The sequence below is a fragment of the Octopus bimaculoides genome, chromosome 3 (genome assembly GCF_001194135.2).
Source record: "Octopus bimaculoides isolate UCB-OBI-ISO-001 chromosome 3, ASM119413v2, whole genome shotgun sequence".
Classification (NCBI taxonomy): Eukaryota; Metazoa; Mollusca; class Cephalopoda; order Octopoda; family Octopodidae; genus Octopus; species Octopus bimaculoides.
This window is the reverse complement of record NC_068983.1, coordinates 141922417-141941054: the sequence shown is the minus strand read 5'-3', so window position 1 is coordinate 141941054 and position 18638 is coordinate 141922417. Positions and strand designations below refer to the sequence as shown.

General features: G+C 34.3%; 1 protein-coding gene across 6 annotated transcripts in view; it reads right to left on the bottom strand.

Moving 5' to 3' along the window:
* Positions 1-18638, bottom strand: part of LOC106874768 (LIM domain-binding protein 3) — a 234732-nt gene that overhangs the window by 28755 nt on the left and 187339 nt on the right. For 4 of the 6 annotated variants that reach the window (XM_052966594.1, XM_052966597.1, XM_052966596.1 and 1 more), the window contains 4 exons: positions 11378-11713; positions 9463-9504; positions 5536-5762; positions 2607-2666 (listed from right to left, as the gene is read on the bottom strand). In XM_052966594.1, the coding sequence (XP_052822554.1) occupies positions 2607-2666; positions 5536-5762; positions 9463-9504; positions 11378-11713 (665 nt within the window). The remainder of the gene's footprint in view (positions 1-2606; positions 2667-5535; positions 5763-9462; positions 9505-11377; positions 11714-18638) is intronic. The other 2 variants (XM_052966595.1, XM_052966600.1) reach the window with 2 other exon arrangements.

Here is an 18638-nt window from a genome sequence, read left to right as displayed (position 1 = left end):
TTTCAGGATGTTGACAAAATATGCAGTCATGCACAAAATGACAGCTTCCAAATCCTGTTTCCTGACTGGGAGAAAATGATCAAACTTTAACCCTCTAACTTTTTTAAGAAAACATTTTTCTGGAAAAGTGAAATAACTCCAGCAATTCGGCTTGGAAAAGTATATTAATGCTCCAAGTTTTTAAATTTTCAATAAACTTTAATTTTTGAAATGCTGGCAACCAAACCAAATAGATCTGAATTTGACTTCACAATGCAAAAAAAAACCAAAAAAAAAACCCCCAAACATTTTGATCAATACTCTAATAACTGTCAGTTTACTACCTCTATAGAGCACAATTGATGTACATCAACTTTGGTAATTATGGTATTTATTTTATCGATGTTGAAAGGATGAAAAGTAAATTTCACTAAAGCAGGATTCGAACTCAGAAAATAATACCTTACTAGGGCAATAGCAATTGGTACTCTGGATCAGAGTTGCTTACTATCCTGAAGCAGTAATAATGATATTAGCATATAGTCTGTAGTATTTTCACCACCATTTGACTTGTTACTGTTGCTTTCCTTGAGTAGTGTATCAAATGAAATGGTTATATTATAAAGCACTAATCAACTTGACAATGGAGACAAACTTTGGATGTGAAGCAGTCCCTTTTTGACTGGATACCTATCACCAGTACTTTATTACAGTTAAAATACCTGGCTCTTAATGATAGAATACAACATATCAAAATGCGAGTACAATATGAGGGAGCTGCTACATCGTTGTTTGACCAGGTTGGAACAGCAGCCAAATTGTTCTCAAATTGCTGCCATCTTCAAAATGAACATTAGATAATGTAGTCTTGGAAGAAAGGAGTGATTGTGGTTAGAATCTCTCTTTGTCATAGTTCTGCTTGATGTAGACTGATGAAACAACAGGGTATTTGGTCACTATCTCACCTTTCACAAACAGCTTCATTTCATCACCTTTCTCGGACAGATACACCCCTCTGTTCATTGCCTTTTTCTACAATTATTTTTATAACTTTGCAGCCCTGCAGCTTGTTGGATCTTGTCAAACTGTACAACCCATACCAGCAGTAAAATGGATGGTAAATAAGTAGGTTCTAAAATGTGCCAGAAAGGATATCTACGTGTGTGGTGAAATTTCTAAAAATATAATTTAAGAGTTTAGCAAATCAATACTAACGTTTGAGCATCCTTAAAAACCTGTTATAATTTTGTTATACACAAGTATGATCAATGAAACTAAGTATGGGTTATTACTTCTTTCAGAGGTTGTAAAAGAAGTGGAAGGAAGTTTCTTCAGATTTGGCTCAAATGTTTGAGTCCACTCTACTAAAGGCAGTCAAGGGCTATGAGCCATCAATTTCTTTATCTTTGCTGCTGTCATTTGCTTGTAATTGACTATTATGGAAAACATCTTTCCAATTTCAATGCAGTTCTTACATTTCCTATCCAACATTGTTCACATGAATGAATACTAAAGTCTTCTATCCTAGTTTAAATAGTATAGTATTAAAGTCAGTACCTTTTCAGTAAATATAGTTCTGGCTTTATAAAATATCAACAACTATTTAGTACAAGGCAGTAAGCTGGCAGAACTTAGCATGCCAGACAAACTGTTTCATGGTATTTCTTTCATCTGAGTGAATTCTGCCAAGGTTGACTTTGCCTTTCCTTTTGGGGTTGATAAAATAAGTAGGAGTTGAGCACTGGGAGGTGATGTTATTGACTAGCCACCACCTCCAAAATTTCAGGCCTTGTACCTATTGTATAGAGGCTAATAACAGATAAAAGAAACCAAGTCAGGCAAAATGGTATTAATGTCAAGTTAAAATTGAACCTATAATTTGTTAATGTGTAAATACATAACCATTATTCTTTTAACTGATCAATTTCTCTTAAAAACATTGTATTTTTTTTGTTCTCTATCTTCCTTTCATATAGAAATGCCCCCTGCCAACAACACTGCTATTTGTCGTTCACTGTTCTACATTCACAAAAGGTAGATGCCATTGAAAAGTAGAACACCTAGCAGTATACAATCTGGTGTAATACCTGCCTGATATTGATGGCTCAAAAGTTTCATTTTACACTGTGTGAATATATATATATATGTGCACATTAAATAATGCTGTATTTATTAACATCCAAATTATCTCACAAAAAAAAAAAAAAAAAAAAAAAAAAAAAATTCAGTTTCAAATAAAGTGAAACAAACTCACACACACACACACTGCAGTGTGCACTTTGACAGTTAGCAATTATCAACAGTACTGCACACATGAAAACAATTAGGATAAAAAACATACCCCATCCCACCAAACATGTGTATGATATAAATACATATATATCATACACATCTCCAGAGTGTGCAATATACTAAATTAGCAAAAGGCATCAACATTTTAAGATAGAAAATGGGAAAAATGTCAAAACCAATCAAAATAGAAAAATGCCTCCTACAAAAGCAAAAAAAAAACAACAAATAGGGAGGAAAGCAGAAATGAAAGAAGGTGGACAGCAGAGGAAAGTAGCCACCCCTACTACACTACTATAGTTTCATATTTATAGGGTGTATGTTGTCAGTGATAATACCTTGTCTAACATACTGGTCAGCACCAATGTGAGAGTCTGCATCATAAGATGTATTTGTATCTGGAGAAAATGGAGGAAATTAATAGATTTATATATAAAATATTGGATAGAGTGGTATAGAAAGTGAGTAGATGAAACAGATTGTGTTTGTAGAAACAAACTTTTCTGTGTGTGTGTAAAAAAATATAAAAGGAATGTGTGTGTGTGTGTGTGTGTGTATCAAAATAGAAATGTGTGAGAGGAAATGAAATGTAGTGGGTGAATATGCTTATGATAATATAAACAATTTAGCAGTTGTTTAATCAAATGAATAAGCCCTACTGCTCAAACATCATTATCAATATTGTAGAGCCATTTATTTGATTAAACTATTCAGCAAAACAAACAAGCCAAAAATAAAATAAAATGTTCAGTAAACAGAAAAAATAAACTTCTTCCAGAACAAGAAATTAAAATATAACATAACTGAATCAGTCGAAGTTGTGTAAAGCAATGGTGGTTAAACATTGCAGTGAAGTAGAGTATCAGTGACCAGGCAGAAGATGTATGCTGAAATACTGATATCTAATAATATATATTATTAATATTACAAAATGATAATTGATTACAGCAGTGTGTGTCTAATGACTTATGATTACTATGATGCAATTGTTTACATCCTAACATATTGGATCAAAATTACTTGAACAAATGCAGCTCTGGAATAAATTAGATATATTTATAGTAACAATTTAAAAAAATTATAACATTAAGATTCAAAGTTAAAAATAATTTTATAATTTTAAAGAACTTTCAAAAACAACTGAGCATTTACTCTTGCTGTGACTAATTGAATGAGCAGATGTGCAAAATTTGAAGTCCCAGTCAATTTGCTTTTTATTATATATTACGATAATCTCTATAAAATATATTTAAAGTAATAAAACATTAAAATATATATATTAAATACTAATGTATTGCTTGTTAAAAATAATGAGTTACTTTTACTTCCTGACAGTGAATCTTTGTTTCAAGCCCTGCCTTGTTTTCTGTCTGATATTCCATTTTATCATTTTTCAGTTCTTTCTAATTCTACTCATTCTCCATTATTCTCACTGACTCAGTCACAAACTTTATAACTTCTCTTCCTCTATCTACACACATTTCTCTCTCATTTTTTAGACTCTTGTGAATAATTCTTCAAGCATCATCTTAGCAACATAAGAGTAATTTTACTAAATGCCTTCTACTTATTTTTTAAACAAATTGAAATAATATATTTAATAAGAAATATGGTCAGAAGTATTTTAATTCAAATAACTGCATATCTAATTTCTTACAGGTAATTTCTAACTTAAAGTATGTTTTTGATTTTGTAACCCACCACACTTGGACATTTTGCCACTTTCAAAATACTGAATCCATATCCAGATGGAGATTGCCTAAAATAAGATGCCAGTGATGAGAGAACCTTTACATGGTTGCATTACCTGCTAGAAAAGGCAACCAAATCCCTCAAATCACATCTACCATTTTAAATAAAGAAAATACTGATAATGTTACCCTATACACCCCTTCATAAGTTGGTACAGTCAAGGCTGAAATGTCTTTGATCATAAATCTGACTTAATATAAGCGGTGATTGATGAGTAATCCCACAGTGAAAAAAAAAGTCACTTCTTGACTGTATGCTTTTGCTCATCTTTTGCAATCATCATAAGGATAGTTCATTCTAAATCTTCCAACCTCTAGTAAAGGTTAACTGGGTAACCACCTTAGACCCATTAATTCAAATGCTTTGCAGATATTTTATTGCCAGTTTGGTCACTATAACAATTCAGGCTTAAGTTCATCCAGCAGTCATGAAGTGTTGCCAAACATATCTACAATGAAAGAGAACTCACTTCTCATGTGTGTTTAATATAATGAAACTGGAGAAATGAAATATTACAGGGGATGGGATGAAGTATTTTATGTTGACATCTGGAGGTATAAAGATATACAATATATAATCTACCATTTGAGAATTCATTATATTCCTTCAGTGTCTACAAGCTGGTGGCTACCAAGTTTCTGAGCAGCTGTTGTAATGCAATGATTCAAAGTATTACATAAAGCTGCCATTTATATACAAGACATCCTCCACTGAAGTAGGACATAATAAAACAAGCCAGTGGCGAGCATAAAGGAAAGGTAGGTAGGTAGGTAGGTAGGTAGGTAGGTAGGTAGGTAGGTAGGTAGGTAGGTAGGTAGGTAGGTAGGTAGGTGTGTGTGTGTGTGTGTGTGTGTGTGTGTGTGTGTGTGTGTGTGTGTGTGTGTGTGTGTGTGTGTGTATAATCTAAACCCAATATATGCCAATTGGCTCCATTCCAAATAAACAATTATGTCATTCAGTAAACAATGATGAAGCACAAGGTAGGAGAAATTTGAAGTAGGGAGTGAATAAACAATATATGTAACACACGTTAATTATTGTATGTGTGTGCACACACATACACTTCCTACTAACCTATCAGCAGCATACACAAATTAAAACTAATAGCTTACGATTTTTAAGCAATATAAGTACACACTTTGAAAATATATAAATATTGAAAGATAAAATTAGGAGACATCTTGAGTGTATGTTCAATGCAGAGAGAGAGAAAGAGATGTGTAAAAAAAAAAAAAAAAAAAAAAAAAAAAAAAAAAAAAAAAAAAAAAAATTCTGAATTCACTGATGCATACAGTCAACCAAAAAAAAAAAAAGAAAAAAAAAGCCAAATAATTGAAACCCTGGTTTGAGTAATATGTATCCAGTCTACCTTACATATATGGATAAAGTTGACCATAGACGCTTTTGAGAAGTGTTTATTGAACACATATTCAGAGACACACACACGCACACACATGAGACAAGCACGCTTACAGAGTAGAAGAAATATCATCAGAAATATTCTGTTTATAGTACCTGTAGGTGTAGTAGTTTCTTCTTCTTCAGCAGGTTTCTCAGTATCAGTCATCCATTGCAATACTTTGAAGGACAGTGACTGCTTCGATGGATTGCTGCCAGTTAATTTCATATCAGCAGCTTCTTCAGCACGTCGGGCCTCCTCAGCACGCTTTGCTGATTCGTTTTCATTGATAAGCTTGTAGACTTCAGAATCCCGATAATTTATCTTGGGTTTGTCAGGTAACCTGAAAGAGAAAAGATAACATGTTTAGCTATAAGATATAGTTGACAGGTCACTTGCAGAACAGTGGTTACACATGTACTGCACATCAGCATTGCATCCTTATGCAAGTGGATAAAAAGGAAAAAAAAAACGAAAAATTAAAATGATCAAATGGTGTATATTTTTGACAAAATATTGGCTATGAAATTGTATATTAGAGATATTGTATTTTGTAGAGGAATAGTTGTTAACCTGCCAACTGATAAAAAATGCATTCTTGATTTCTATATTAATTTTCTTTGAGTCTTTTTGATGCCCCTGATACTTGTTAATCTCTACCAGAAAGAATAACTTACCTGTTGCTTGCATGCACGAGTACATGAGTGCATACACATTATGCATGCAAAATAAATTTTAGTGTTTGGTTGTCTAGTTTCATAATTTCTGATCAATTAAAGAAAACAAAAAAAAAAATCTAAATAGAGACTCAGATATTTAGAATTGTAATTAATGAAAACTATATTATGATATATAAAGGATATAGAAATTGAGGAATCAAGGCTGTTGTGGTTAGTGATAAAAGAAACAAAAGAATATAACAGGTTTATTTATGAAAAAGTGTTAACTTACCTATCATATTCATAGTTTATTTTTTGTAAGAGTTGTCTAGGAATGTGTGTGTGAGAAAGAGAGCTAATAGATAAATGAATAATATTCTATCACAGAACTTCTTTGGGCTTTATAAGAGGTTAATAACTTCAAGAAAACAATTCTAATGTTAATGTTTTGCTATAAAAAAAAAAAATCCCAGGTCGCATAATTTTTTTTGATGACTTGGTCAGAATGAAGGGGCTGAACCCATAACCTTTGCAGATCCTCTAATACCTGTGAAACTAAAGTTAATATTCCTAAAGCTAATAATAAAAGAGAGAGAGAGAGAGGGAGAGAGACATGGCAAAATGAAAGAGAGAGCGAGAGCGCGAGTGAGGAGGAGAGAGAGAGGGAGGAAAAAGAGGGGAGAAAAGAGAGAGGGGAAAAGAGAGAGAGAGAGAATTATGTGCAACAGTTGTTAACAGTAGTTGCAAATAAGCATCCTTCATTAATAATAAGATTCATAAGTAATGAGAGAACATTATTGCCACAACAAGTTTAGTACATTTCCAGAAATGTTCAAGAGGTGAAAAATGCTCTGGTATGCTGTAAAAGAAATCTCACATCAGTAACATTTGAACAAATAAACTTTTAAATGAAACGGATAGATTGATCTTGAAATTTTATACCAAACCAGGGCATTAAATACAATGCAGACAACATCTAAGTTTTATTTAGAAAAAGGTACAACAGATATGAGGTTAAGGTGTGAGATTTCTGGCCTCATGATCAAATTCAAATTTGATTTCTTACTGTGTTGTCAAGTCGGCAGTATGTATTGTACTGAACAAGGTACATATATATTTGTCAGTCCCAGTTTAGTGGTTAGCATGAAGAAAAGTAAAAACTACACTAACAAACCATCAGATCCATGGATAAAGAAAAGGCTACATTTAAGAGAAAAACAATCTGGACAACAGATCACACTACAAGTATTATCATTATAAGCTCTTATAATAAAAATTCTTATTCCTAGAATATATCTATTGGAAAGTGACAACAGTTATGTATTCTAAGCTAGTTTGGGCAGTTAAAATCTTCTGCATGTGTGCAAGATCCACTCAATACATCAGCTTCAAAGCCATTTAATTTTATTTTTGAAATGAAGGCCACAAGCTTAAAGTTCAAAATATCAGAAATGTATGTTCCATATTAAAGGTGGAATCATCACAAAATGTTGATCAAAGATTCTTCACTTGACTACATTCATGCCATAGGGTGTTCAAGCAGAGTGGACTTCATCACATTAACTTATCTGAGCATTCATTCTATAAACAAATTTCCAAATCTTTGTCTTGTTAAAATTCCAAAGTAACTATAACAATTGTTTAGCTTGCTCAAGCCTCTAATAAATCCATAAGAACCTCAGCTATCTTGTACAGATCAAGTTCATCTTTGCATCTACTCTTTTACTTGTTTCAGTCATTTGATTGGAGATACTGGAGCACCACCTTTAATTGAACAAATTGACCCCAAGACTTATTCTTTGTAAGCCTAGCACTTATTCTATTGATCTCTTTTTGCTGAATTGCTAATGTTATGGGGATGTAAACACACCAACACAGACACACAAACATTATATATATATATATATATATATATATATATATGTATATAACAGGTATCTTTCAGTTTCCCTCTACCAAATCCGCTCACAAGGCTTTGGTTGGTCTGAGGACATAGAAGACTTGCCCTAAGTGCCATACTACAAATCTTCCTAACAAAATAAATACAATTTTTCTAATTTAGGTATAAGGTCAGCAGTTTTGAGAAGAGGAAATTAGTTGACTTTATTGATACCAGTACTTGACTAGTACTATAGTTTATAAACCCTTGTGGGATGAAAAGCAAAAGTTGACCTTGGTGGGATTTGAACCCAGAATGTAAAAAAGCTAGAACCATTACTATACAACATTTTTTCTGATGCTCTGATAGTTCAGCTGATCCACTTACCCTTAAGATCACACAAATCAAAAATTCTATATTGTTACACTATGTCCCAGATAGTGCACTGCAAAATGAAGCCTGAAGATTAGGTTAAATTTTTTTTTGTGTACTGGAACAATGACTTTCACATAAGTATTGGAGAAGTCATCTGATGAGGTAAACCTACTTGAGCAGAGTTGGGTAAGAGTAAGTAATAATGAACTTTATGCCAATAAAATGCTGTCTTGGCTGTTTATACATCACTAATTCTATTCAGGTCTCATAAAACTGATATATGATAGATTTGCAAACTAATTGTTCACAGAAAAATAAACAACAAAAAGCAACTGTTATCTCTAAAGAAAGCTTCACTGCAAATATTAAGACTAAACCTATCAAATGCAACCACTACATGCATCACTATCACTTTGTATGTGTGTGTGTATGTGACACATGCACACAGAATTTATATAAGCAATGTTAATGTTTGAGATATACAAGGATTACACCCCTGTACTATTGCTTCCTTCAACAGGCATATCATATATGTCAGTAGGTAGAAAGGAAATGATTTACGGCACATCATTAATCTCATTTTCTTTCCAACCAGCAGACATGTAGTTTGAAAATGTAATCCCTATTTATCTCGTACATAAGCATATCACTATAGATTTCTAATAAAAGTTGTACTGAGCACTGTTTTTCTGCAATATATATATATATATATATATATATATATAGAAAATTAATAAAAATGAAAATGCCACTTTTTAAAACATTTTTTGGATGTTTTAATTAATTTACATGTTTCGGTTTTTTTGAAAAACCTTATCAAAAATGAATATAAAATATGTGAGAAGCGAAAAGGGCTAATAAAGCCCTTGTCTCTTCTCACATTTTATATTCATTTTTGATAAGGTTTTTCAAAAAAACCGAAACATGTAAATTAATTAAAACATCCAAAAAATGTTTTAAAAAGTGGCATTTTCATTTTAATTCATTTTCAATATCTACTTACTCGTGTAGTACTTTTACAAATCTTTTCAAATATATATAAATATATATATATATATTTGTATGCTTAATGAGAGCATCTATCTATCTGATGTAATAGCAAGATGGAAAAAAATGTTTTAAAAACTGACCTGCAGGGATCATATTTCGGGCCACCAGAAATCTTCATGTCACTGTTTATAAAATTGACGGAGGGAAGAGAAATATGAAGGAACACAAAATGATGATTGATCACTGATGATAGCAATTGGAACATTCAGGTAGGGTTTGAATGTTTAAAACAAAAAAAAACAAACAAAAATACTAAAAATGAAATTGGTCACAATGTTAGGCAGGTGAGTAGAATTTTAACCTTTAGTATCCTGTAGGTAACATAAGTTACTACATTATCTTATAATACTGCTGGTATTTGAAAATTGCAAATGAAAAATTAGGTTTCATACTGATGTTTGTATTTCTAGTGATCTGACAAGTTTACATAAGATTTGAATGCAATATGTCATTATTGGCAAAGATAGTTGTTTTCTATAATGTTATAAGCCAGAATACTAAAGGTTAAAAATATAAATTGGGTGGGGTAAAAATAAATTGTTTATCAATAAACTGGCAGTAAAATTCAGTCTCAATGCAAAAATGACAATATAAACAAATAAGGAAATACACAGCAATAAAATATATAAACATAGAAATGTAAGTGATGGAATTAAAGATTTAAGTAGGACAGTAAATCTTCACAATCGAGTTTGTTCAAAAGTTCGGGCTTTCTCTCTTATGAAAAGTAAACATATCTAAATTCTTAAAGTATTTTTATTTATGAAAATTAAAATTTTTTTATACATAATAGCTTTATATATTTTTCAACTTAAGAGATACTCAAAAAGTAGAATTTACAGTATCTTAGTGTTTCACTGATCCCAATTCATACCCTACCATGATAAATTTTGATTTTCATCTATCAAAGTCAATAAAATATCTGACAGGAAATAATCAGGCTCAAGTTTATCAGTTTAATCTATTCCCTAATTTACTAAACCATCAGATAAAAAAACAAACAAAAAACAAAAACATGAACCAACAAGTAAAAAAAAAAATAAACAAGAAAATTGGGTGATGGTGGATGAAATTGAACTAAACTAATGAATTTGTATTTCAATGATGTGTTTCTAGGTTGGTTCACTAACCATAATTAAGAAAAGCTAATTATATCATTACTCAAAATTAGCATTGTGCCAATAGCAAAACATTGGTTTAAAATTTTGGTACAAGGCCAGCAAGTTAGGTAATTATATTACCTCAGTGTTTAACTGGTACTTATTTTATTGACCCTAAAAGATATGAAAGGCAAAGTTGACCTTGGTGGTATTTGAATCCAGAATGTACAGAGATGAAATGCTGCAAAGCATTTTGCCTGACATGCTAATAATTCTGCCAGCTTGCTACCTTAACTGATATCAGAAATATTAGCAGGGAGGTAGATGGCAGAATTACACAAAATGCCTTGCAGTACTTCGTTATATCACTTTATATTCTGAGATCAAATCTCACCTAGGTTGACTCACTTCAAATCCTGGAGTTGGTTTTAACTATAACTCCATTCCACATAAGTATTATCAGGATATTAGACAGCAGAACATCAAACTGCCTTGTGGTTTTAAGTTGCATTTTTTTTTAACATTTTGATATTAAATATTATGGAGACCAACTTTCATTTCTCTGGACTCCATAAGAAGTATCAATCAGATACAGGAAGATGATATAAATAAACTGTTCACTTTTGTCAATGTTTGAATCAGTGAAGTGGTAAATGGAAACGTGTTTATTGAACCTTCCCATCAAATTACATATATTAAGACTACTGGTATTCCTCTCAAAAGTTTGTCTTCTTTCATACAGTGTAAGGAGAGCGGGGAGAAGGAAAAGTGAGAGGAAGTGTAATATTGTTAACTATATTACATGCTGAAAGATTAATCAATGCATTAACAGGTGTAAAACAGATATAATTTTAATTGGGGTAAAATACTTCAGTAGGAAAAGTGAGATACTTACCCACCAACAGCAGTAATAACGCCTCCAGACTGACAAGCTAATTCCTCAGTAGCGGCTTCAGCAGAATACAATCCTAGTGGAGAATTGTACTGGCCATGAACGAAAGTTCCAGAACCAGCCCCAGGTGTTATAGGGGTAACGGGACTATGAGGTTGCCTAGCATAAGTTGGTGAAATAGGGCTTGCATTGCTACTGTGAGGTGAAGGGTAAGACTGCTGCTGCTGCTGCTGCTGTGGTGGTGGTGTGTAGGTTGGTACTTGGTGGGCAGCTGCTTCCTTCTTTGCAGCCTGCACATCTACCTTCGGTCCTTTCCGGGCAGATTGATTGTAATGCTGTCTGTAAGAAAATAAATGAAACAATAAGATACACAAATTGCTAGAAATATAGTATCATTATGGTGGATCAAAAGAATAAATAGAACAATGGATAAAACGCTTTAATATATGCAGTTGCACCTCTTTTACTTTCTGAATTTAAATCCTGCTGTGGTTACCTTTCATTCATCTGGATGGTACAATGAAAAATGTATCTAGTCAAAAACTGGCTTTGATATAATCGACAAAAAGGTGCTGTTAGAAATATGCATTTCCACATTTCTAATTACTGGAATCAATTTAATGAACAACTCATTCACCTCATCTCCCAGTCGAAAGCCGACTGTATGTAAGACAATTATCATTATATTATGAAAGAGTCCCAACTGAGAATAACAAAAAGGTACTGATAAATAATCTCAATCAGTTCCATTTGAATAGACATAACATTAATTGTACAATTAAGAACAATCTTCAAAATTCCAACAAGCTGTATACTCATAAGTTTTCATATGAATGGTGCACATATGTGATGATGTACATGTGCTGATTGCCAATATTGAGTAGACTGAACACTGAATAACGAGTGTTCTGTCACCATTAAAGAGATATTGGTGTCTGTGGCAAAAACACTTCATTTTCAAATGGATAGATTCACTTTGCTGAAAGTAGGTATGGCAATGTAAAAACAAATTTTCTATTGATTATAGCAGAGGCACTGTAAAATTGATATTTTGTCAGCTTGTAGTATAGAGTGTGGAGGCACAATGGCCCAGTGGTTAGGGCAGCGGACTCACGGTCATAGGATCGCGGTTTCAATTCCCAGACCGGGCATTGTGAGTGTTTATTGAGCGAAAACACCTAAAAGCTCCACGAGGCCCCAGCAAGGGATGGTGGTGAACCCTGCTGTACTCTTTCCCCACAACTTTCTCTCACTCTTACTTCCTGTTTCTGTTGTGCCTGTAACTCAAAGGGTCAGCCTTGTCACACTGTGTCACGCTGAATATCCCCGAGAACTACATTGAGGGTACATGTGTCTGGAGTGCTCAGCCACTTGCACGTTAATTCCACGAGCAGGCTGTTCTGTTAATCGGATCAACTGGAACTCTCGACGTCGTAAGTGACGCAGTGCTAACAAAGTATAGAGTTCAAACCCTTTTGTGTGTTCAGTCTAAGCTAGTATATAATTCTATGCTTGTTTGCTTTAGATTGCATGAATTTAGTCAGTGGTTCCTGTAAATTTAGAATAAGTACAATTTACCAACGTCATTTGTCTAATAACCATAGCAATGATCATCCTGCCTTTATTGTCATGTATACTATAAGATTTAAGTCTACAAATGAACTCATATTTTAAAGATATTATGTAGTGGTCAAATAAGATCAAGTTTGGTACTACATTGAGTGGATGAAATGAAATTTGGTACTACATCAAGTGCAGGCTGAGTGACAATGTAGAAACTATTTCTCCAGAAAAGTAGGAGAAAGATGGAATACAAAAAAACAAGCCCATGCCATGTCATGTACTGGCCTGCTTTCAGCTGCAATATCTGCTTCTGAATCCCCAATCATTTCTCATAAAACTAGATCTTTCTGGTGGCCTAGTGGCTAAGGTGTGGCACTCATGATCGCTAGATTGTGGGTTCAATTTCTGGATCAGGCAGTGTGCTGTGTTCTTGAGCAAAACACTTCATGTTCTTTTGTGATCATTGACACCTGACATGTGGTACACTTGTGCGTATGTACAGGGCAATACTGATTTGATTGAGGGAGTGAATTAATGTACAGTACATACACTTGATCACTGAACAAACCATTTGTGCAGGTCATTCAGAAAAAAGCAAAAAATCAAAAACTGAACATTCGTAATGTAGTGTTTGATGGGAGATCCCATCGTTATATGAGATACAAATTTTTGCCATGCAGTTTTTGCTTGGGCTTCTCGTTGCTCATTGCAAGAATCAAATTTCTATTCTACAACTCAGACACTGTTCTCTGCAATATCACTAGTTCTTTCTGTTCAGTTCCAAGTATTTTTACATTGGTGGTTCGATCTCTATATGTACAATGCAAGGGACGACAGACACTTGATAGAATGCCATCAGTTTCTATACGGTTTCAAATTTTGGCAAGCCAACAAAATGCCTAACCTCGATCTGCAAATATTCTACTGTCCGAATAGGTGAAATGAGGTACATTTTCTAAGACTTTATAATTTATAGTTATAATCTAAATCTTTATACTATCTTAGCATTAGACATTTATGGTTTTTGCATTAAATTGTTAGCTGAATTTTTACATAGTGATCTTTACAGAATTTAAACATCTGCAAAAATTCAGATAAGAACTGGTTATAGTCTTGAAGAAGACCATGTCCTTTTTGATAAATCTGCTAAAATCTACAGCAAAAACTGAAGAAAAATATAGGATATAACCTTGTCTAAAATCAGTCCCAACTGTAAAACAGTCATTCTCTCACTAACACATACATAATTACGTCTTTTATATATTGCTTTCATCACTTAGTTCTGTAGGTATTCTGTATCTTGAACGATTTTCCATGGTGCTTTTTAAAGTTAAACCTGCTAAACTTTTCAATGTCTTTCTGCAAACGACCACTCACATTTATTATATCCCAAATATGATAGAAATGGTTGTTAATCACCTTCAACATATTGAGTGCTCATCCTCAATAACCATCAATACAGCTTCATTAAAGTCAGATCTACCAGAGACTTACTCTGTTACTTATAAGTCGTTTTTTGCTCGAGAAAGATGTCACTGCCCTTTACATCAGTAAAGCATTCAACAATGTCTGATACAAGAATTTTATATTTGTCAGATCTCTTAGAAGCTTCTTATCCAACCAAGCCATTGTAGCATGTAACTGAAGATTTTTGGGACATGCTATCTGCTTAAATGGACTCTCAACACTCCTATACTTGTTAATTAGCTACAGGCTTGCTGTCATCTGAAAATACTCACTAACCTTATCTGCATACAAATGTCATCTGTATGTACCCTAGATACCTCATGTCGGACAAACTTGTACCGTCGTCTTAAAAACCCTAAACATTATTCTATGGAAATGTAATAATCTTTAACAACAGCAAAGAAAATTGCATCGCATATCTGGCACCCATGCCAGTGGTACCCTCCAAACTTTGAGCTTCATGGAAGTAGTGACAAATGACCGAAATCTTTGGCAATTTACAGTACTTGAGAAGACCTGTCAAGTCAGATTGTAGTCGTGGCCAATGCTAGTATTTCGTAACTGGCACCCCTGCCAGTGGTTGGCTTTAGGAAGGGCACCAAGCTGTAGAAATCATGCCAAATAAGGCTGAAACTTGGCACAGCTCTCCATCTTACCAATTTTAAGTCAACCCTTGCCAGCATGGAAAACGGATGTTAAATGATGTCAATAGAAAAATCCTGTATCTCATGCTGAGCAACGCATAAACTGTCAAAGATAAGATAATACAATATTTAGTGTATATTATACAAAATGTCAAATACTAGATCTCACAAATTCTTATGATGTCCTCTCCATCTCATTCACGACACTGCAAAAAATGCACTTGAAGACTAGCCTTCTTGGTAGGGACTTGCTCATCCTCACAAGAAAATGTCTAGCCCAAAGATATGCTGTATGTATCATGCTTCTACAGAACATTCTACTCCTCTGAACAAGCAACTTGCATACCACATCCATTCATCATACTAAATCTAATCTCTTCACAGGGATACAAAATCCCTAGAAGTTTCTTTCAGTTTACATATTACCTGCAGACAGTCTTACAAATGGTCAAATAGATCAACAGTAAAGCACTGGTAGAACCTACCCCAGAGTTTAGAGAGCATTGACTCAACTCAAGTGTCTGACTGGCATTATCTTTATCGATACTGGAAAGATGAAAGAAATACAATCCTCTGTGGCATTTGAATCTAGAACAAAGGGACATAATTAAATACCAGGATTTTGTGTGCTGCTCATCTACTAACCAAGTGTTTTCCAACATATTGTCCAAATAAATAATTTCAAATTATGCACAACGTCAGCAGTTTTAGGGGAGTGCGTAATTCGATTACATCAACCCCAGAGCTCAGTTGGTACTTCATAGGCCCCGAAAGGCTGAAAAGCAAAATTGATCTCCGCAGTATTTGAACCCAAAACGTAAGAAGCCCGCAGGATTGCCACTCATCATTTTGCTCGACGCGCTAACGAATCTGCCAGCTTAAAAAAAATCCTTTCTACCTGTTATAGGTACAAATCCTGAAGTTTTTTGGGGAAGGGGCTAGTCGATTATATCGACCCCAAAAATGAAAGTTGACCTCGGCAGCATCACTGCTTCAAAATAATTATAATTCTTTCAACTATAGGCACAAGGACTGTAAATTTGGAAGAGAAGGCTAATCGATTAAAACGATCCCCAAAAGGATGAAAGGCAAAGTCAGTTTCGGTGGAATTTGAGCTCGGAACGTCAAGACGGACGAAATGCCGCAAACAATTTTGTCCGGCGTGCTAACGATTCTGCCAGATCGTTGCATTGTTTTGAACAGCAATTTTGAGAGGTTGGGGTAGTCGATAACTTCGACCTAAATGCTCAATTGATCTTGTTTTATCGGCCCCGAAAGGACGAAAGGTGAAATTGACCTCGGCGAAATTTAATTTTAGAACGTAATGACGGGTGAAATGCCGTTAAGCATTCTGTCCGGAGTGTCAACGATTCTACCAGCTCGCCGCTTTAATAATAAAAACAACAGCTTAAAAATAATTGATTTTTGCATATTATGCCTTTCCAGCAGACATTAGCGATGTAACTGAAATTTTAACCGGGTATCGGAACAGGCTTACAGACTCGGTTCAACTACATAATATCATTCTAATTTTAGCATACATACTGCCATGTTTCTTACATTTCAAAATAGACTTATTAATGTTGAACACTATAAAGACAGCTTCAATCTGTAGCCAAGAGAAAAAATAGTAAACCTGTCGACTGAATAGGTTGCCAATAATAATATTCTAACTGGGCAAACAGCCAGGTTCTTGCATAACACAGAGTATAAGGTAGATTGCCTGCACTCCAGAGTATGCTAAAAGTACTTATTTTATCGAGTCCCCAAATGATGAAAAACATATTTAGACTCGGAGTTTAATGAGGCAATATTTTCTTTTTAATATATCGAACTAATTTTCCTATGTTCTGTGTGGGTAGCTGATCTTCGGAATCAATTGAATCTGTATTAAGTTTCGTGATAAGCTGCAATATATCCGATATAACGTATTTACACTAAGAATCCTGTTAATTTCAGATGTTTGTCTTCCTAGTTGCTTTGCCCCAGGTCATGCCTGATTGAAAATATCCGGGTATTTTTTGCTTATCTCCCTTCCATAAAAAAGCCATTAAATTGGGTTATCTCCCCACTAAGAAGTTGAGTTTATGTGGCGACAAGTATTAAATCAAAAGGATCTAACCCTTTTAATCCAATCTCAACATATTGACTTTTGGCCTCCTCAATAGGCATGTTATAAAAATGTTAGATTCAATAAGTTGTTTAATCTTTTCACGTATCAAATTTTCATTTTTATTTGTGTTATTGAGGGTTAATTTTTTTTTGTCGGAGGAGATAATCCAGTTTTTTAATGGAGTGAGATAAGCAAAAAGTAGCAATACCCGTTATCCTGTTCTTTTTTCAGTCAGTAAACGTATGGCTACATTATTTAGTGCTTCTTTTGTGAAAGACAGTAGAATGTAATTTAACAGAAAACTGACTATTCTTAGCATTTGAACGACCACGTAGAGGCTCTCACGATGACACATGTTCTCGTTAATATAAAGTATGATAAAGAGGAATATACTTGCGATTGGACACTACACGATTTCTGTATAAGTGACCCGGCAATCAGAGACGTATACCAAGTGCAGCTCAATCAATCTGCCAACTCACTGGAGTCTTGTAGAATGTTGTCGCATACAAGATGGCAGACCGTGTCTTATATTGTAAATAACTTCCTCATCGGTGGCAGAAGTTTGCCATTTAAATATCTAGATACTAGCAAGAAACTATGGTAAAGATGTAACAACAGCCACTAATTAAACAGATGCACGCGTAAATGGCGTCATTATATCATAGTTACTTAAGGAGGCGAGCTGGCAGAATCGGTGGCACGACGAGCGAAATGCTTAGCGGTATTTCGTCTGCTACTACGTTCTGAGCTCAAATTTCGCTGAGGTCGACTTTGCCTTTCATCCTTTTGGGGTTGATTAAGTACCAGTGAAACACTGGGGTCGATGTTCCTAAATTTCAAGCCTTGTATCTTTAACAGAAAGGATTGTATTATCGTTATTTGTTTTATCGGAAAATAAGAGATTTGGGTGAGTTTCTAGAACCTAGACGCAACCCCAGAATATCGAGTCGTCTCATTTTCAGTTCATTAATTAAAGGACCAGCTTCTTCCTGCAACTTAATGAATAAACAAAATTAAATCGATATAAGAAAAATTGAACTTATGATAAATATAGAGCAAGTTCCATTAAATAAAAAACCTCGTAAGAGTGAATTTCTGAAAAATCCCTTATTGGGAACTATCATTATTTGTCGGAATAGTGCTTTAACAGATTCGTGAGGTTTTTACACACTGCCTCTTTCATTTCCTAACTCCCTTTAAGGTCGCTGTTAACGAAATGCATAGTGGAGGCGCAAGACTCGCGGTCATAGGATCGCGGTTTCGATTCCCAGACCGGGCGTTGTGAGTATTTATTGAACGAAAACACCTAAAAGCTCCACGAGGCTCCGGCAGGGGATGGTGGCGAACCCTGCTGTGCTCTTCCACCACAACTTTCTCTAACTCTTACTTCCTGTTTCTGTTGTGCATGTAATTCAAAGGGTCAGCCTTGTCACACTGTGTCACGCTGAATATCCCCGAGAACTACGTTAAGGGT